Genomic DNA, 21450 nt, shown 5'->3' with positions numbered 1-21450 from the left:
GTGCTTGAAGAAGACTACTTTGACAATAGTGTGCATAATGAGTTAAGATGAGGCAAGACTAAGTGCATGAGAGTTTGAAAATATTAAAATAGCCCAAGAATGGGGACGCTTGGGTGGCTCAGTTGGTTAAGTGTCTGACTCTTGATTTTGGCTCAGGTCATGATCTCAAGGTCGTGAGATCCAGCCTAGCGTTGGGTTCCATGCTGAATGCAGAGCCTACTTAAGATTCTCTCTCCCTCTCCCTCTGTCCATCCCCAGCAGCTCATGCTCTCTCCCTCTCTAAAAGAAGTAAATTAATTAATTAAATTTAAAAAATAGCCCAATCATGGTGAATGAGAATCTGAGCTAGGGTGGTGACTACAGCAGTCAAAGAAGTTCAGGACAACTTTAGGTTTATGATTAAATGATTATGATTTAGTTAGGATTTGGTACAAACATGATCTCTCAAATATTTTGATGGGGGGGCATGACTGGGCTGGAGCATTGTATGCTGCTGGATGGTGTGTGTCCAGTGTAGACTACAGAAAAAATGGTCACCCAGGAGAAAGACTTGGCTAGCTGAGCTGTGAATTCAGCCCACTTGCCAACACAGCTTGATGCCAGTGACTACGAAGGACCAGCTTCGGGGGCAAGCCGAGTGGGGGTAAAGGGTTTAGGAGGCAGACTTAGGTTCAAATACCAGCTCTATCAGTGACCTTGGGCAAGTTGTTGAAGCCTTTATTTCCTTATCTGTAAAAATAGGGACTTGTGAAAATTAAATAACTGTGACTATATACGTCAAGAGTGTAGCCCAGAGTTCAGTAGTTAATAAGATCTCTATCATAATGACTGTGATTATTATTCTTAGGTCTTGAAACTATCCAGGAGCCAATGAAGCATATTGTCTCAGTTGGTATGGCACAGTGAGGGGCTATGTCTAGAGAGGGATTCAAATTATGAATGATGGAGTCAGAAATGACCCCAAACCAAAGCTGGGATATACCTAACCTTCAACTCTGATGAGGCAAAGACACATCTCTTCTTCTTGCACAGTTAATTTCTTAGTTCTAACTTTATCATTCCCTGTCTTTCCCCGTGGCTTTGCTCAGTCTTTGGGGACAAAACCCAGACATATTTCTCATATTTTTGCTCAATGGTAGCTTTCAGAAGCCAACCACTTGTGACTTGTGGGGGACACTTGTCCTATGATTGCAATGACTGCCCATGTTTGATGGAAGCAAAGTGGCTAAAAGCAGTCTCTTTGGATGAATTGTTAAAGCCACGCAGGCCATGTGAGTGCCAAACAGAGACCAACAGCGTGAAAAGGGGAACTCAAAATGTAACCCCCTCCCAACTGCAAGACACAAGGAGGAAGAGCCAGGCAGCCCCTCCAACAACATTATGAACAAGAAGGAGTTTGTATGCTAAGTTCTTTTCTCTCAAAGCCTAACTCTGTACATGGTGGCTCCTCCAACAATATTTGTTGATTTAAAAACAATTAATGAGGAGTGGGGTGGAGCAGAAAGGAACAAAATATTCTGAGCTTCTAATGGAAACAGAAACACAGGCACTGTGTATTCACAAAAATGTCACCATAGGGGTCAAGCTTGAAGGAATAAGACCAGTTCTTGTGTTGGACTGAGGAAACCCGTCTCACTACCTTCTAGAACTTCACATCATTCGATCATAAGTGAAACTGGATGTCGTGGTTTCTCTTTAATACCCCAGGGAAGGATACATTAAACAAATAATACTCTTCGGACAGTATCTCAGTCAGAAGGATGAAGAAGTTATGCTGGGGTATCAAATAGTGACAAAAATCCCATTGGCTTCCTACAGCAATGGCCTATTTCTTGCAACACAAAGTCCGCAGTGGTCCTCGCGTCCTTCTGGGCACCTGTCCTCCAGATGCTGGCACATGATTCTAGGCTGCTTCCAATGTGTGTGGCTTCTCCTTTATCAACATCTGCTACTGTGACCGTTGTGGTGGGCTGGGGCAGGGTGGAAGGAGGGCTTGGAGAGCTGAGAAGTAGAGATTCATGAGCCCATGACCAACTTCAAGTGTGAGGAAGTGATTCTTCTCATCTGCCTGGAGTGGAGGAGATGGCGACTACTGAGCAGTAGTGATGGCCGCCACCGGCAGTTCCTCAAGCCACCCAAGTGACCAGCTCTCACCGGGTGTTCTTTGTATTACCCCTTTAAGGAAAACCAAAGGAGTACTTTGGATTTGCAATTCCCCAAATCCTCAAAACCTTTCCAGACTCCCCACTCAACATGGCCTCTGAACTTTCAAATGTATAGTTTGTAAAGAAAACTTTTTTTGGAGTATGAAATAAGAGAATCTTGTATTACTTAAGATGCAGTGTCCCCCTACCTGGAAATTTACCTGTTAGCCCTGTGCCAAGTTTTGGGATGTGGGCTGGCCCTCAAAGGCAAGTTTCTGTTAAAATAAAGGACCTTTTGCATACCTGTAGCTAAACCTGCCTGAATGGGATAAAAATAGTCCTAGACTAGTCCCCTTGAAAATATACAGAGAAAGCATTATTTAGAAGAAGTCTGGCCTACTTTTGAGGTCTTTCATTATGAGCCACATTGAGTAACAGCTGAAAAGCTACTGAGTTTTTCCAGTGTCCATTTTACTGTGGTGAGTGCTTTGTGTGCAGGTCTCACTTAAATTTCACAACACCCTAAGAGATACACTTTTTTAAAAAAAATTTTATTAAAATATAATGTATTAATAGCCCCAAGGGTACAGGTCTATGAATCGCCAGGTTTACACACTTCACAGCGCTTACCATAGCCCATACGAGAGATATACTTTTATCATCCTGATTTTACACATGAGGAGACAAGCTTGGAGAGGTCACTTAACTCTTCCAGATCTTCACAGAGCAAAGTTTGGACCCAGACCATCTGACTCCAGGGCCTTCACTCTTAACCATTACCCTAGACTGACTGTCATCTCCTCTGAAAATAAGTCTTAAGGGAAATGGAGTGAATATTGCAGTCTGCATATGAACAAGTATTCTGGAAACCCTGGCCATCAGGGTTCTTGTGTAGCCACTCAGTCCCGGAGAACTGCCAGGCAGTTATCCCCAGCCCGGACATCCAGACTGTGTTCCCAGACACCAGGTGTGTGGATGGAATCCTCTTCCCTGAGCCTTTCACTAACAAAGCCCTCTGTGTGTTTCTTGTGTCTTCCAGTTGACGGTCCTCCAATGGAACCCTCACAGTTTGTTTCAGTTGTCCCTAAATATCCAGACAAGATGGGATTCGATGAGGTAGGAAAGGTGTCTGTGTGTGCATGTGCACGTATGTGCATGTATGTGGCATGCTTACATGTTTGTATTGGAGGGCAAGCCAGATCCTACATCTGAGAGCCAGCGAAACTGGCTTGGTGGTTGAAAAGGCACCAAGGTCTTGGGAAAACCTCTCAGTTTGTGACGTGTCTCAGCTTGCTCATCTTAAAAAAGGAGCATTTGGGGGTGCCTGGCCAGGTCAGTCAGTGTAGTATGCAACTCTTGGACTCAAGAAGTCATGAGTTCAAGCCTCACGCTGGGTGCGGAGCCTACTTAAAATAATAAAAAAAATAAACAAATAAAGATAAAAGATGAAAAAAGAGAATCACATGCACCTGAAACTAATGTAATATTGTGTGTCAGCGATACTCAAACAAAAAAACTTTTTTTAAAAAGGAGCATCATGGTGAAAATGAATTAGTCATTGGGTTGGAAAGAAGTTACTATTTAATCAAGAGCAAATTTTATATTTTCTAGGAGCAGATACCGCTATATTTTGTGAACCTTTCTATCAAGATTCAAGGGTAAAGAGGATAATGTTTTAAGTATTCAAGGACCTTAGCTTTATTCTGAGTGCATAGAAACCATTCTGGCACAGTCTGTGTTTTGTTTTCTCTGTGCTATTCTTCCATGGAAAAAGGTTGAAGGCAGGACTGAGAGGGAAAGGAAAAAGAGAAAAAAAGAAACTTATTGTGAAATTCCTCCTTTTAGTGGGTAAGAACTTCATAACACCCCAAGGGCCATATTTATTGTACAGTTTTGATCGCATGAAGAAGGAAGCAGGAGTATAAAGAGATACCTCTCTTGGTAACACACACTACAGCTACTTGGGAGTACCCAAAGTGTGACTCCCAAGTCACAGAATCCTTTGTGGATCCCTTCGGTCATGTAGCTGCAGATCATATTCAAGCCTTTGGTGATCTAGAGGGTAGGACAGTGCCTCAGGAATCCACAAACTGAGATAGAATTTTTCCATGGATTCTGGATATGGTTGTAGGCCTGGCTTTGTGCTGTGCGTTCCCACCATCGCTCCAGTCAAAGAAAAAGCCTTGTTTATCGCTCTTTGCTGGGTCACACATGTCCCCAGGTACAGCCATCTAAAAGCTGCTGGGAGGAACACTGGTAATTCTTGTATAAAATTGTCGTGAATCTGGGCTTCAGGAATGGGAAAGAATATTTCCTGAATATTAAATGGAAAGAGTTAGCAGCTATGATGCTGTTTCCATGGAGGGTAGAATGAGAAGAGATGATTTTAATGTGGGAGAGAGGAATTAGAATAAAGTGCAAATAATTTTTTAAAACAATCGGGGCTGCAGAGAGATCTGGTCGCCATCACGCACTGGACCAGCTTCCACGTCTCACTAGAGCTGTCCTTCCCGGCAACCCTCGTCAGCCCTCCGTTCTCCAGGTGAAAGGACCCAGGTGTCTCTACATAGATTCATTTTTCTATTTAGACACATTCCTCTAAAAATAAATTAGTTAATTAAATAAACACATTCCTCAGAGGAGCAAGCCAAGGGAAATCAAATGGGACAAAACTGGGATCTTCTAGCTCTGGTCTTCCATTTGGACGGGGCTGTAAGGACTGGGTCCCTGCTGGAAGTCTTTGGAAAATGCCAACTCTAGGAGGTGCTGCGGGTGTAAGAACAGAGATAACATGGTGGAGAAGGGGGATTTTCATGGGCTTTTTTCATTCTCCGAGTACTCCATGACCTTGGTGGTGGTGTCTGGGCTGCATTTGGCTCTGTGGTTCTTTCTCTGTTTGCTATCCACAAAGTATGAGCAAGCCATCTGTGTTTCTCGTTCATGGCTACAATTTTTACTGCGCTTGTCCTGGCAAAAGCTGGGACTGAATTATTATTTACTAAAGTCTTCCCAGACTAGAGGGCTCTGGTGTGAGGGGACTTTTTGTTGTATTTCTGTTCATTTTTTTGTTCGGGTTTGTTTTTGTTCTCCTGGAGTGACCTCGGGCAGCTCCATGCACACACGGGAGGAAATGCCCCTTCCTTTCCGTATCTTTTAAAATTGTGGGATGAAACATGGCCCATCACACTGTGATCCTAAACAGGAAGAACATGAAATGTAAAAGAACACAACCATTAAGTTACAAGGTCCCAAGTTACAAGGCAAGTAGAGTCACCACAGAAATTATGTTAAAAATAAATACTCAGTTAAGTAATCAAGAGAAGTAATGAAATCAACTCAGTTAGGTCATCAGAGAAGTAATGAAATCATGATGCCCCAAATTTACTTTGCCCTAAATCAGAGGATAATTTCTTTAAAGAGGACATCTTGTTCTCCCATCAGTTTCCTGGCCCAGAGCTATATAAATGGATGGAAGTGAGAATATTTTGGAAGGATGGGTTGAAATTTTAGTGTAGCTTTTGATCCAGTAAAACATAGAACATATTGATGGTTATACTCAGAATAAGTGAACCAAATCTTCAGCCCCAGTACCCAGGCTGGTTACAAGACCTAGTTTCTTTTTTGTTCTGGGCTTGACATAAAGCAAGCTTTGTCTAAACCACATAGCATAGGCATTTTAATCTGTGTTGTTCTTGTGAGGTGAGGTGGTTCAACTCTCCCTTTTACAAACAAGGGAACTGGACCGTGAAGCATCCAATGTCTTCCTCAAAGTGATCTGGGTCGTTAAGTCAGGATGAAGCCAGTGCCATCCCACTTATTCCTGTACGGTCTCCTTTTCTATGCTACAGACTACATGTCATCAATATTTCTTGCCGGCAGCTGAAATCTCCTACTCTTAGAGGCCTAGTTTAATGTTCAGAGTGAGTTTGTCATTGTTTGTAGCAAAAAGACCTTGGGAATACACATATTTACCTATAAGAGCATTCATGAGTCTTCAGGTATTTCCATGGCTCCTTAAATCTGAGAATAGTCAGGACCATCTTGCTACCCATAATTCCCTGCTGTGGTTTCATGGTATGTATGTATTTCAGGCAGCCATCAGGAACATAGGGGCTAAGATGAGAGGCCACAGATGAACCCAGCCCTCATGGGAAAGGAACCTGGAAGCATATTTTTGGAGACTTCACGGACGAGTATGATGTGGAGATGACGCCTTTCCATTTCTCTGTTCCCTCAAAGGGCTGCCTTTAAGAGTAGAGCCCCTTCTCTTTACTTCTTTCCAAAAAATCCCCTTGTCTCTAGGGGAGTTGAATAATTCTGGCAAAGAATCTCCCAACATTACGATCTTGATAATTCTGTTTGAATCCTTTGGAAATGCAAGGAATGTGTTAAGACTAGATTTTTCTCATTCTTCGAATGACTTGAAATTTATTACAATGGATATGAGATCGAAGAATAGCTAATATTGAGAACCCGTGAGATAGGACCAGGATCATCCCAGTTACACAGATGAGGAAACTGAGGCCTGGGAACTGGGCCAAGGAAAATACTTAGTAAATAACAGTCAGGATGTGGACTTGGGGCTGCTAATAAGTCTGACCACATGCCCGACTGCCTCCTACCTCTGAGTCTTCTGTTTGGGGTTTAATTCATGCTTGGTCTCCTCAAGAGTAACTTTGTGAACTTTCCTATCTCAAGAACAGGGCAAACCTGTCCACCAACAGGCATCAGAGAAACAAAGAGAGGGTGAAGTCACTGCAGGTGGTTCAATTTTGAAAGTCATTCTGTTTGGATTAATATCATTTGACTTGATATGAAATGTAAACAGATCTTCGCCACGGTCTTCCTTTTTTTTTTTTTTTCCCACTCTTTCTTCTAACTAACTTTGGTCCTTACATTTACTTAACTTTTCAAACAGCCTAAAGGAAGACTTGAATAATCTGTGTTTCTTTTCCTTTTTCCTCCCTGTGTTAGATTTTCATGATCAACCTCAAGCGCAGAAAGGACAGGCGGGACCGGATGTTACGCACCCTGTACGAGCAAGAGATTGAGGTCAAGATTGTCGAGGCTGTGGATGGAAAGTGGGTTGGGTTTTTTCTTGAATTGCAGTTGTGGTTGGAGTGGGAAGGTGCCCTCTCTGACAGAGGGTTAGTGCTCGGCGGGAGGAATCTAGAGTCATTAGAAGACATGCTGTTCTAACCGCCACACGCAGTCTACTTTGGGAAAAGCGTTGTGAATGAGAGCAGCATTTAAATTAATTTCACCAGGTAGAGTAGGCCTGCAATCCAGTCATCATCCAGCGAACTCTGGTCTTCATTATGCTGAAGGCTTGCAATGGAAGTGATTTCCCCCTTTCTCTGGGGGTTTTCACAATGGTTGTGGTGGTTTCCAGCTTCATATAATATATTGGAAGGAATGCATTTCGAGTTGCATTCAGAGCCTGATTTAGACCAAAGTTGCCAAACCTGGGGCACCTGAGGCGAGTAAATGGGGAGGAGAATAAATGCGGGAACATGCACAATGATCTGTATGTCCTGTTGCGTGAGACCTTGCCAGAGCCTGCCTGGGTTGATCACGTTTCCCAAGAATATGGCAGGAAATTCACAGAGGGAACTTGGTTGAATTCCTTCAAGAGTTTTGCTATGGCTGTTGTTTATTATCTCATTTTCCTTTGCCCTTTTACTTGACACTTTATTTCAAGGCGTCGATTTTTGCAAAACCTGCAGTTCCATGTTTTATGTAATTTGGAATACGAATGGCTCTAAGGAATATGGCTAGAAGCTATTGTGAAGTGTCTTATGACTGTGGGAGAATTTAATTAGTTTCTCAAAATGTGGCCTGGACACCCATGTCAGAGTCTCCAGGGTTAAGCAGATTCCTGGGTCCCTGCCTATAGCTGCTGAATCCTGATCTCTAGGGCTAGGACTGGGAATCTGTATTTAAGAAGCCTCAAATTCTTAGGTAAGGTTGATTCTTAGGTAAGGTTGCCACTCAGTTAAAATATAAAATATAGGACACTCAGTTAAATTTGTCCCAAACATTGCATGGGCTTACTTACACTAAGAAATTACTCATTGTTTATGTGGGATTTAAATTTGACTGGATGTTCCATGTTTTTCTTGCTAAATCTGGCAGCCCTGTTCTTTGGTGCACTGGAGTTGGGGAACCACTTCTTCAAATACTTAAGAGCCCAAATTTTATTTATAGGCCACGTGGACCAAGGGAAGTGAGTTGAATTATGAGAGTTCTTTATTTGTTCCTCATTCAAGTCTCTTGTCGGAGATACAATACTATGAAATTTTTGACATTCTGTTCCTCGTTATTGCCTTCTTGTGTTAAAAAGATACCTTCTACTCTACCATTTTAATTCTCTTGTTTCTTTTACTATATATATTTTTAGTTATTTTCTCAGTGACTGCCATGGAGATTACAATTAACATTTCAATGTACAGCAATCTAGTTTATATTGATGCAAACTTCCTAGAAGAAAACATAGGGGCTAAGGTCCTCACATTAGTTGTGCCAATTTTTTTTTTTTTTTTTTTTGGATTTGACCCCAAAAGCAAAAATAAACAAGTGGGACTATATCGTAAATTAGTAATTACTATAAAGTAAGTAATTACTATATAGTAAATATAGTAATTATCTACAAAATGAAAAGGCAACCTACCTAATAGGAGAAAATATTTGCAAATCATATACCTGATAAGGCATTAATTTCCACAATATATAAAGACTCATATAACTCAATAGTATAAACAAAAAACCCAAATAACTTTATTTCAAAAATGGGCAAAGGTTCTAAGTAGACATTTTTCTAAAGAAGACATGCTGGTTATCAACAGGTACATTAAAAGGTACTCAACATCACTAATTATCAGGGGAATGCAAATCAGAACCACAATGAGATATCACCTCATACTTGTTAGAATGGCCATTATCAAAAAGACGAGAAATAGCAAGTGTTGACAAAGATGTAACAAGAAGGGAACACTAATGTATTGTTGGTAGGAATGCAAACGGGTGCAGCCACTATGGGAAACAGTACGGAGGTTCCTCAAAAAATTAAAAATAGAAATACCGTATGACCCAGCAGCTCCACTTTGGGGTATTTATTCAAAGAAAATGAAAAATCAACCTAGGAAAAAAAAAAACCAACCCATATATGTATCCCCATGTTCATTGCAACATTATTTACAAAAGGAACCTAAGAGTTCTATCAGTGGATGAATGGATTAGAAAGGTGTGGAGTATGTAAATATATACAAGAAAATATTATTCGTCCATTAACGAAGTCCTGCCATTTGTAAGAACAAAGATGGCTTTTGAGGACCTTATGCTAAGTGAAATAAATCAGACAGAAAAAGACAGATACCATATGGTCTCATTTATATGTGGAATCTAAAGAGAAAAAAAACCCATATTCACAGATACAGAGGACAGAGGTGATTACCAGAGGCAGGGTTGGAAGGTGGGTAACATGGGTGAAAGGGATGGAAATGTACAAACTTCCAGTTGTGAAATAGATAAGTCTTGGGGCTGTCATGTACCACATGGTGACCATAGCTAACAATATGCATTGCATATGTATGAATGTTGCTAAGAGAGTAGATCTTAAAAATTGTCATCATAAGAAAAAATTTTGTCACTAGGTGAGGGGATGGACATTAACTAAACTTAGTGTGGTGATCATTTCATAGTATGCACAAATATCAAGTCATTATGGTGTATACCTGACACTAATATAATAAGTCAATTATATCTTGATTAAAAAAACAACTGAATTTCAGTGGTCTACAGAAGCTTAGCTTCCATACTGCTTCATTCTTTTCACCGTCCTTTGTTCTATTGTTGTCAAACAAATGACTTCTTTCTATATTAAAAGCCTTATAACAGAGCCTTACCATTTTTGCTTTATGCAGCTATAATTTAAATCAGAAAATTTAAAGAGAAAAAAAGATTTATCAGTGAAAAACATTAAACTGTCATTTATATTTACCCTATGTGGTTACATGACTCTGTGCTCTTTATTTCTTTAATATGGATTTAGGTTGCTCTCTAATTTCCTTTCATAGCAGCCTTAGAACTCCCTTTGGCATTTCTTGTAGAGCAGATCTGCTAGTGACAAACCCTCAGCTTTTGCTTATGTGGAAATAATGTAATTTCTCCTTTATTTTTGAAGGATAGTCTGACCAGATATAGAATTTTGGGTTGACAGTCTTTCTCAAGTAGCACTTTGAATATGTTGGCTTCCTGCCTTCTGGCCTCCATGGTTTCTGAGAATCAGCTATTAATCTTGTTGCGAATACTTTATATGTAGTGAGTCACTTCTCTTTCTGCTCACAAGATTGTCTCTTTTTGTTCTTAAGTTAAAAAAGAAAATTAGGTCCAAAGAAAGGACACGCACATGTTCACAGTTCTTCCTGTCATCCCCTCCAGTATTTAATGCGATTAGCCACTTGTCCTTCCTTAGGAAAATACCTTTTCAAACTGTCAAAAAAATGGTGATACTTAGAACTTTGTTGGCAATTGTGAGGGATATACCAGGTATAAGACATCATTGTATCCTTCCCTGAGGAATGATGGGATAGGAACATCCAGATGTTCTGAGGAACATCCAGAACTCTCTCTTTCTGGCTTCTGTAGTGGGGATATCTCAACTGTTAATTTTCAGCCATGTTCTCTGTCACGCAGAGCACTCAACACCAGCCAGCTGAAGGCCCTGAATATTGAAATGCTGCCCGGGTATCGAGATCCCTACTCCTCTAGGCCTCTCACCAGGGGTGAAATCGGCTGCTTTCTCAGCCACTACTCTGTCTGGAAAGAGGTAAATAGTGCTTGATTTAGACAGGCAATTGTGTAATGAGGAAGAAGGAAAGTGGGACTTTGTAGGTGAATTAGGGCCAGATATAAAGTGGACCCATTCTGTTCTGGAAGTACACTTGGAAGTTTCTGTTGCCTCGTGTCTCCCTCTGACACAAGGCAAGTGACAAACAAGGAGAAGGGGCCCTGTTGCCACTTGGGATGATGACAGGGGAAGACACGCATGTTCAAGAGGCCAGACTCCTTTTGGTGTATCCTTGTCCGTCGTAGGAATGCCTTGTATTGTGTGTATCTAGCATGCCATCATTTATTAAATGATTTCGTACAAGAAGGCACACAGAAATCATATGAAGTCAATCAAGACACATGGGCCCATTTTATCCAAGAGAAAATAATTAAATATCTTGTCTATATAAGAAGTGGCAAAGACAGGACATGAACTCATGGCTTGGAGGGAGGTATGTGAGTGTGGGCCTCCTGATTAAGGGTCAGTTCCCTCAAGAAAAGAGAAAGTCCCTAAAGAAGGGCCCCTTGAATGCCTTCCCTCTTTGAATGACCCAGTCTATGCCAATCTTTTTTTTTCTTTAAACTTTAAGTGAAATGTAATAGATAAATACAAAATTAAATAGATCGTAAAATATAGGCCAATGAAATTTCACAAATGGGATAACAATACAGCCATGTCAGCCAGCACCCTGGTCAAGAAACAGGTTACCAGCACCCCAAAAGCACATCTTCCATATTTCCTTCTAGGGAAACAGTCCCCAAGGGTAATCACCGTCTTGACTTCTAACAGCCCAAAATAGTTTTGTCTGCTTTTGTACTTCCATTTATACGAATGGAACCGCAGGGTGTTGAGGTACATCCTCCCAGGACCACAGTTGGGGGGTTCATCTTATAATATCGCATTTGATTATAAATCGTACATCCTCACTGGGGAAAGCAGACCCCAGTTTATTTATCCAGTTTACCTCTGATGGCATTTGCTTAGATTCCAGTAATGAGCTATTACCTACTCTGCTTCTGTCTTCTCGACATTTTAATATATATTTACCTTAATAAAAAATAGGCACTGGACTTCTCATGAGATCTCTTCCCACTGATGACCTCTACAGGTGATCGACCGAGAGCTGGAGAAGACCCTGGTTATTGAAGATGACGTGCGCTTCGAGCATCAGTTCAAGAAGAAGCTGATGAAGCTGATGGATGACGTTGACCGGGCTCAGCTGGATTGGGAACTGATGTGAGTGACAAGACAAGCTTATCCCAGAGCAGTGAGAGGATTCCGACCTATTCAAGGGGCAGCAAGCCCCGCCTCCCCAGCTGATGGGAGACACAGCTCCCGCTTCCATTTCCTGACTTTCTCTCCACAGATGTTCCCACAAACAGGAAGTGAGTGGACGGTAGCCCCCCGTTTCTGGATCTGTGTACTCTGTGGGCTGAGAAAGAAACTGTGGGAGATTCTTTGGGAGACCCAGAGTCTGCCTGCTGGTCAGGGGTCTTCAGACTGAGCGCTCGTGTAGAAGCGCAGCAGAACCCCCCACCCCCCACCCCAGTGAGGTAGCAGTGCCTGGGGAGGTGGGAAGAGAGAGGGGGAGGCATTCATTCAAGGCCAAGAGTCCTGTGTCACACTTGAGAGCAGGTTTCCTCTGTCGCCTCTGACAGTCTGGGGGCTGAAGGTCAGCCGGAGAGTGCCTCTCTTGGGAAGGGAAGTGTGCAAACAGTAAGAACACTGAGCTGGGTTCGGTGGAGGGTTAGAGCTCGTCATGGGAAAATCAGGCTTCCCAAGGCAATGCTGGTTCTGAGTTGACACTTACTGATGCTCTGAGAGCTGTCTCTGGGACCTAGGCCTCTCTCTTCCCCTCACGCTCCCTCGCGCCCTTCCGCCCTCTCTCTCTCTCTCCATCTCCCGTCTCCCCCTCTCTTCCTCGCCTCTCTCTGTCTCTCCCTCCCTCTCTCTCTCTTTCTCTTTAAACCGAATGACATTGTGTACTTCTCTCCAGTGAGGCAGAAAGTTCCCGAGCATTATGTACGCTTCCCAGCTGTGTGTCAAAGGCAATTTCATCAAAGCAGAGCCTGTTCCTTTGGAGTGGCTGCAGCAGGCAAGCTGTCCCTGCTCCTCCCAACCTCGGAGGGAAACGGAGCTATGGGCCCAAGTGAAATACTTGGTCTCTCAGGAAACCTACCATTCTGAGCCCAAACGAAACCTAGTAGTGACTCAACTAACCCATGGGGAATAGACCCAGAAATCAGCACTGCACTATGTAATATCAAGACACTGGCTCCGTCTCAGATGTCAGCCGTGTGATTAGATTCTGCGCTGTCCCTTAGGATCCTTGTCTGTTCCTGTAATCCTCCAGAAGGCCCCGCACCTCGGTCTGAGTCCCTAGCTCTGCCGCCTGCGGCTGCTCCTCACGGGCATGGAGCCCAGAAGTCATTTTATGCTCACAGGACCTGAAAAAGCAACTTTTACTTCAGACTTGGAATCAGAGGACTCAACTTGGGGAGCCCTATGACTGACACATGTCCTTGTCCACCTGTGGTTTAGCTGGTACATTTCTTGGGACAAAGAACCAACAAATTGGGGACACTTGGATGGCTCAGTCAATTAAGCATCTGCCGTCAGCTCAGGTCATGATCTCAGGGTCCTGGGATGGAGTCCCACGTTGGGCTCCTTGCTCAGTGGGGAGCCTGCTTCTCCCTCTGCCTGCTTCTCCCCTGCTTGTGCTCTCTCTCTCTGACAAATAAATAAAGAAATAAATAATCTTAAAAACAGATCCAAGAAAGCAGAATGATTGGATAAGGACATGGATACAGGGAATGATAGGGACACAAAATAAAAATCTTTTCTAAATTTCACAGACTGATCAAGTCAAAATATGCCATTAATATTGTTTATATACTCTTAAAGAATGATGGTGGTTTCAAATTTGTCTTCTCTCTTTCTTCCTTCCTTCCTTCCTTCCTTCCTTCCTCCCTCCCCCTCTTCCTTCCTTCCAAGAGAGATACAGAGAGAGGATGCAAGCCATTGCCGGGGGGGGGGGGGGGGGGGGGGAGGGGGGGGGGGGGGGGGGGAGGGCTAAGCAAGAGGAAGTGATAGGATCTTAGGCAGACTCTGCACTGAGTGCAAAGCCCAACACAGGGCTTGATCACACAATGCTGAGATCGTGACCTGAGCTGAAATCAAGAGTCAGACACCTAACTGACTAAGCCACCCAGGCACCCCTCACCTATTCTGTTCTAAAATGAACAACAACAAAAAAATGTTCCTGAAGCTCAAAACATGAAAGCTGATAAGCTCTCCATGGCTGCAATGCTATGTTTCTCCCCCCCAAAAGAAATAGTAAATGGGAAGAGTTGAACAAACCATTGGAATCATCTAGGGCAGTGCTGTCCAACAGTAACATGGCAGGAGCCACATGCATTATTTGAAAATATCTAGTGATCCCATTTGAATGGTAAAAAATACATTAGGTGAATTTAATAATACATTTTGTTTACCCTAACATCGCTAAATATTATTACTTTAACATGTAATCAATATTTTAAAACTATTAATGAGATAGTCTACATTGCTTTTTGTTTTTGTGTCTGTTTTAAAGATTTTTCATTTTTTGTTTGTTTAGAGGGAATGAGAGGGAGACAGAGAGAGAGGCAGAGGGAGAGGGCAAGAGAGAATCTCAAGTAGGCTCCACACCCCACATGGAGCCTACATGGGGCTTGATCTCAGGACCCTGAGATCATGACCAGAGCCAAAACCAAGAGTCAGACGCTTAACTGGCTGCGCCGCCCGGGCACCCTTTTCCACCATCTTTAACGTCCAGTGTGTATTTTATGCTTACGACAGATCTCAGCCTAGATGCTAAGTTTTCAGCTGCTGCAATAAACTGCAGTCCTACCAAAACAGTTTTGTGTAATGGAAAAAATATTTTACACTTCGTCAGTTTTATTTTTAAAATTTTAACTTAAACTATGTTCAACGAACCCATTGAGTACAAACTCGGGCCCTTGCCTTCTAGCCCCGTGTCCAGCGCTCAGTGGGAGTTTCTCTTCTCCCTAATGGTCCATGAGAAATTATGGATGGTTTGGTCTGAAGGGACAGTGGCCGAGAGGGTCTGTGTTCGGTGTCCTGAGAAGGTGAGCAACGACACGTGCTACGAATCCCGGGAAGTCTTGACAAGAGCAATCCATTCAATACTGAAAGAGAGTGTCTTAAGGCAAAATAGAGGAAAGCAACTTCACCCCCAGGCAGGAGGCCCTCCCCTCCTCAGCTTGCTCCAAGCAGGTGGAAAACAAGCAGGTTCCATAGAAAGGTGACGGATCACAGGTCTGTGAGTAGACTGTGGGAAAGCTTGACTGGCCGAGTGGATATCTTCTGTTGCAGAAGCTGTTGGAGAAGGACCGGCCGTGCCTGGGTGCTTTTCTCAGAGCAAAGTGAGGGCAGAGCTAGATGTGTGTGAGGAAGAGAAAGCCAGGCAAGCTTAGTCACTCTTTCTCCCCAGGAAGGACTCCCTTGGGGCCACTTAGGTTGCAAGGTCTTTGACCGTAGACTGTAGACTGTGTCTTCCCCACAGCCTTTTCTGTCCTGTGTTTACCACCAGCATCTGGAGAGCTTTCTGGAGACCATCAAAGGCTGAAACTCTAGGGACTTGAAACCTCAGGATCTCACCTCTGCCCCTTTTTTGTCTACTTCCAACATCTATAAACACAGCTGGAAGTCCCACACCGTCTTTGGGAAATGATCAGAGGGATCTTTTAGTCTCCCTAGAGTTGAACTTCCGGGCTGGAGCACAGCGCAGAGCAGGAGCAGTTGGGATGTTGGCAAACGGGGCCAGGAAAATGGCCGCCTTCACGGAAGGTGCCAGTCATCATTGGTGATTGGATGCAGGTTGTGGTGATACTTTTGGTGTAAGACACAGTGGGTCCCAGCTTTCAAAAGAATCTGCAAAACCTGTGCTCTGTTCTTCCAGAGGTCTGATATTCAAATAGGGATTTTGCTCTTCCATCCGCTCTCTTCTAGTTATATCGGCAGGAAGAGGATGCAGGTGAAGGAGCCGGAGAAAGCGGTGCCCAACGTGGGGAATCTGGTCGAAGCCGACTACTCCTACTGGACGCTGGGCTATGTCATCTCTCTGGAAGGAGCACAGAAGCTGGTTGGAGCTGATCCCTTCGGGAAGATGCTGCCAGTGGACGAGTTCCTGCCAGTCATGTACAACAAGCATCCTGTGTGAGTCTCCCCACGCTGCCTGCCCGTCGCGGGCACACCCCACTCGTATGTCGTGCTCCTCGGGTTCTCAGTAGTGCCTGGTGTTTTCTAAAGCTGCGCTGCTTTCCTAAATGATCTTCCCCTAATCATGACTCAGAAAGGCTGACCAGAGTAACTGTCCCCTTTTAGAGCTGGGGAAGCCGAGGCTTGGCAGCGGGGTTGGGGGGGCTTCCTCTGGAATAAACCCAGTATGTAGTTTACCCAGACATATTGTGCTCAGTCCTCCCTTGTTTTTGATCTTCTCATTTCCATAAACTCACACACCCGAAGGTGAAACTGAAGGTCATCTTCCTGAGCACCTTCAAGCATTCAGTTTATTTTTCAGTCCATTGAGTGTACTTGTTGGCCAGACAGGGGTCCCACTCCCTGAAGAGCTCATAGTCTGGCTGGGAATTGAGACTCATGAGCAGTCCTCGTGATGTACGGTGAGACCTGCAATCACAGCAGTGTGTCTGAGTCTGGGGGAGGTGGGAGGTGGCCCCTGAGCAGGGTGTCCATGGAAGAAGGCGGTCAGGGTGACGCTCAAGGTTGCCCTAACACAGGACCTTATTCAGACCTAGCGTTGTTTGAAGGATATGGAGATGTGTGGTTATCTGTCAGTCTCCCCACTAACCTGTGAGCCCACTGAGGCAGGAACAGTCTCACATCCCCATGTCCTGAAAACCTAATCCCAACTTTACCCATAGTAGCTTCTCAATCAATGAGTCCTAAATTCATTAATGGAGCAGGAGCCCAGGTTCTACCTTGGCTCCTTCTTTCGGTTGCCAGGTGATCTCTTTACTAACTGGGCTTCATTCACTAGTTAAGAATTTGTGTCCTGCATCTGACTTATTTTGTCCCTGTCCTTGGTGAAGATGGGTGTCCTCACCTGCTTTGATACCACTGACTTTATATCCATGTCCTATCAGGAATATTGAGGTCACCATCATCCCTGTGACAGACAGGAAGCTAACGCCTACACTGTACTAACTGAGCTAGGAGCCAAGCAGATGTCACCTCGCATAATCCGCATGGGGGAGGGGGAGTGAGTCATCCTCCCCTTCACACCCACAGGGTGCTGGGATGCAAAGCCAAGTTGGCGTACCTCCAAGCCTAACTGTGTGACTTATCCCACCACTGCTGTTCAGATTTCAACTGATTTATTAATCCAAGAATAGGGCATCTTCTGCAGAGTGATCACCTTTATCTCTCAGGATGGTCCGACAGAGCATAATTCTTAGCTTTTAGAGTGAGACCTGAAATTCATCTTTTAGCGGAATCCAACCAAATACATCAGAAATAACCTTTCTTTTTGCGTGTTTGTTTAGATCATTTGAAAACTTTTAAAGAAACTTCTATTGTGTTTGTAGACTAAATGTTTCCCCAAAGGGCACAACTTGAAAAATCATCAGAGATGTTCATGACAATGTAAGAGCTGACCAGCACGGCCTCTCTGCCCTTCCTGCCCCGCACCATTTGCTAAATGTCGAAGCCCCTCACTCACGCACGCGTACTCCTCTTGTTTGCAGAGCTGAGTACAAGGAGTATTATGAACCCAGGGACCTGAAGGCCTTCTCCGCGGAACCCTTGCTCATCTACCCCACGCACTACACGGGCCAGCCTGGGTATCTGAGTGACACGGAGACCTCGACCATCTGGGACAATGAGACAGTAGCCACTGACTGGGACAGGACCCATTCCTGGAAGTCCCGGAAGCAAGGTCACATCCACCGCAACGCCAAGAACACAGAGGCCCTGCCGTCGCCAACCTCCCTGGACACAGTGCCTTCGAGGGATGAGCTATGAAGTCTCCATGGGGGATTCCCCACCCTTGATTTTTCCAATGGGCTGTTCATCTGTTTGCTCCAGTGTCTTGTAGTGGTCACAGTCCTCTAACCAAAGTGGTCTACTGTGATTGAGCAAAATGGATATACTTTTGACAGGGGAGGATAAGAGGGAAACTTAACCCAAATTTCCCAAGATGGCTAGAAGATAGGCTTTAAGGCAACCATCAAGATAAACCTCAACCCAGATACCCAGCCCTTCGTCTTTATCGGTATGATACTGCTTCCTACATTAAGGATGAACAGTATGGCCCAGAGACTCATCCCTGAGAAAGGTAGTCAAGTCAACAAACGGGCAGGCAAGGCAGCTGAGCCAACTAGACCACATCCGTTGGTCTCATGGGCCCATTTCATATCATAGGTGTGACCTTGAAACCTTGTGTATGTAACATGTTTGCAAGGGAGGGGGGTCAAATCGTTTGAAAGCAAATTAATTGGGCGTTGGTTTAAAGGAATTCTCTCAGGAGCCAACGTGAGCTGTTCATCTCAGTCCTCGTTACCCAATAGGGGTGGGTATTTCGGTCTGTCTGAAACTTGGCCTTTGACTATCATGGCGACTGAAGCTCTCCTAGAGAGGCCTCAAGTTTGCCATGTGGGTAGGGTTTAGTAGACATTTGAAGGTTTGTGTAGATCTCTGAGGAAAACAAGAACTCAGATTTTGGCCTTCTATTGTGGTCACTTGAGTTAGGATGCTCTATTTATGAAGATAAATTTAATATATAAGAGTTCGGACTGGGGTCTCGCTGGTGTCTTCTGTCCCAGGGCACCCTGTGCTGCCGCGGCACGTCTCGCGCGCCTCTCCACGCCTGAGCCTGGGAACGAATTGTGAGTGTGACTTTTATGAGTCACTCTTAAGAGGCAGAGCACATTTTTAGGCCAGCAACTGTCCTTGCCTGAGTTTTACATTCGATTTTGAATTATTTATTCTATAAAACGTAGGGGGGAGGCCTGTAAGATAAGGCTGAGAAACAGATTTTTCAAGCTTTCATTGCGCCCCGGGGAGCCCCAAGTATGCGATCTGGTTCTCCCACATTTCCCAGCCCAGCTCTTCAGGGAGGCCTGTGGAGTGGGAGAGTCTCACCATCTGGAAACAAATGTTTTTGCGTTTCAGATGACAGACCTTGGTCAGAAACAGTGGACGGCTCCACTGATTTAGGCCAACGACCAGGGAAACTCTTGGAATCGGCCTCCTGGAAAGATCGATGCCCTCCCCGCTTTCCTCATAGAGTGATTTTCTGGAAAGTGCAGTGTTGGGCTACATGTTCTTTGCCAGTTCCGCAATCTGTGTTCCTCAGATATCTCAAGATGGTTTGCCTCAGGTTTGTGCTCGTCCTCCTGCAAGCAAGCAGTAAGACTTTGCCTCCAGAAATAGCTTCCCCACACACTCCTCTGTGAGCTTCACGCTTTGGAGCAGAGCCCACGGGCAGGTTGCCACGTGAACCTGGCTTAGCGTTCCCCGGTGAGGGCCCCCGGGCTGCGGGACAACAAGGCAGCTCACCTTCCACGAACACCAGCCTTGGCCCTCATTCTTGACTTACTGTCGATACTAGTCCACGTTGACTAGTAAGCAAGGAGGCTGAGGAAGGGGATCTCGGTCGGCCTCAGTCTTTATGCTTAGGCATACCTGTCAGAGCCTGACGCTTTTTGTTTTTTCCTAGAAAAACAGAAGGAACATCTGGGGAGCTAGTGAAAAACACTTAGGTGATCTCTAAGGTTTCCTGGGTTATTTTGTATTTTGTTTGTGTAAATCTGCGTGCGTGCCAGTGTGCCTGACTTTCACGATATTTTTTTTTAAGAGGGTGGGAGGTGGTCGGGAGATTGGGAGTGGAGAAAGATTGCGTGGACTTTTGTGTGGTTTTGTTTAATGGAGAACATTCTTTTTTTCCTTTTGCTGTCAGCTGGTCTGATGGGGTTATGAATTCTTGTTCTTAAAAGATATTGATCTTAAATTCTAGAATTGTAGATTAGGACTGTCTACTGTGAACCAAGTTCTGGCTTTGTTAGCCCAGCCTTTGCTTCAGCCTGCTCGGGTCTGGGATCCCAAGCAGTGCTCTTTTGCTGTGAACACTGTGCTCCGCACACCGCGTTTGTTTTTAAAAAGTCGTCTCTCCCATAATCCCGGGGTTCCTTGACCTCGCTATTCTTCCTGCCTCCCCTCTGGTCTTCAGTCATTTGCCTTTGGCAGCGTCAGAAGACTTTGCCTCGGCCATGGCACCTGCTCTTTGCCTCTGGAAGATAACCCCGGTCTGAAATCCTGATCTGGACCGCTCTCTGGATCTAGGGATCCAAGGTGGACTCTTCTGGACTATGAGGACATCAGCGGTGCTGGTGCTACTGAGTGTGGACTGAGCACCTACGATCTGCAGAGGACACACCTCATGGGTCTTGCTTTGGGCTCCCTGGGGCCTCCTGCAGGAGCTCTGGGGCACGAGAAGAGCCGGCATCCCAGCATCCTGCACTGTCTGTCACGCTGTGTCATTGCGGGGAGGGGAAGTGATAAACGACTTGCCTTCTAGAGATCTTGGTGAAAAATTAAAAAAAAAAAAAAGCTCATCACTGTGATTGTTCACTGGTTCTGCCGACACCGGCCGATGGCCATCGCTGGTGGACCTTTCCAGTGTGCTCTGGACCAAGGATGTCGGAGGCCAGAGATGACCATCAGGGCTGCTCACCCCCATGGAGGACAAGAAAAGGTGGACACTGACCTTCCTGTCCATGGGAGTTGTTTTAGGCTGCTGGGTAGAGGGGAGTAAGCAGAAAAATTTTCTAGGCTACTGAAAGATAAGAGTCCCCAGTGGGAAGGTGTGACGGGAGGGCCTGTGTTATAGTTTTGTACTATAAGTCAGTCTAACCATTCATCAAAAGATACCAGCTTGTCCAGGGCCAAAGAACTTAATCCTGGGGCAAAAAAAAAAAAAAAAAAAAAATTTCAGATGTGTTCTAGGCACTGCAAAGGTGTGGGATTGGGAAGGGGCATTCTGGGCAGTGACGGGGGATTGGAGGTTCTGAGACGTCAGGGATGTGTTGGGGCAGGTGACAGGAAGCAAGATGGAGACCCTATCATGATGACAAGGCCCTTACCCGCCCTCCCTGGGCTATCATCTGTCATGAGTACAGAGGCCATTGTTTCTGGGGGAATGCTAGGTTTGGTTTCTTTCCTGAAGATAATGCAGACGTTTCCAGGAAAATGTTGGCGCCAAAACAAGAGATAGTTCCCATTCAGCTACAAACTTGGGTCTTTTCCCTTACGGTGAAATAAAGTGTAAGGTAAAGGTGAGTCTTCCCAAGAGGCTCCTACAGTGTGAGACATTCTCCCCAAGTAAACAAAGTGGTAGAGAAAAGATCCCGAAGTGATATCCATGGATGGAGTGCCTGGGTGGCTCAGTCAGTTAGG

General features: G+C 44.6%; 1 protein-coding gene across 3 annotated transcripts in view; it reads left to right on the top strand.

Annotated features, from left to right (window-relative positions):
• COLGALT2 (collagen beta(1-O)galactosyltransferase 2) overlaps positions 1 to 20598 on the top strand; it is a 112298-nt gene extending 91700 nt beyond the window's left edge. For all 3 annotated transcript variants that reach the window (XM_059412761.1, XM_059412760.1, XM_059412759.1), the window contains 6 exons: positions 3184 to 3260; positions 7119 to 7225; positions 10839 to 10971; positions 12083 to 12210; positions 15988 to 16194; positions 17742 to 20598. In XM_059412761.1, the coding sequence (XP_059268744.1) occupies positions 3184 to 3260; positions 7119 to 7225; positions 10839 to 10971; positions 12083 to 12210; positions 15988 to 16194; positions 17742 to 18018 (929 nt within the window). In that variant the 3' untranslated portion in view covers positions 18019 to 20598. The remainder of the gene's footprint in view (positions 1 to 3183; positions 3261 to 7118; positions 7226 to 10838; positions 10972 to 12082; positions 12211 to 15987; positions 16195 to 17741) is intronic.
• Positions 20599 to 21450: the final 852 nt, after the last annotated feature.

This window comes from Mustela nigripes, chromosome 10 (assembly GCF_022355385.1).
Source record: "Mustela nigripes isolate SB6536 chromosome 10, MUSNIG.SB6536, whole genome shotgun sequence".
In the NCBI taxonomy this organism is placed as follows: domain Eukaryota; kingdom Metazoa; phylum Chordata; class Mammalia; order Carnivora; family Mustelidae; genus Mustela; species Mustela nigripes.
This window is presented reverse-complemented; position numbering and strand designations above follow the sequence as displayed.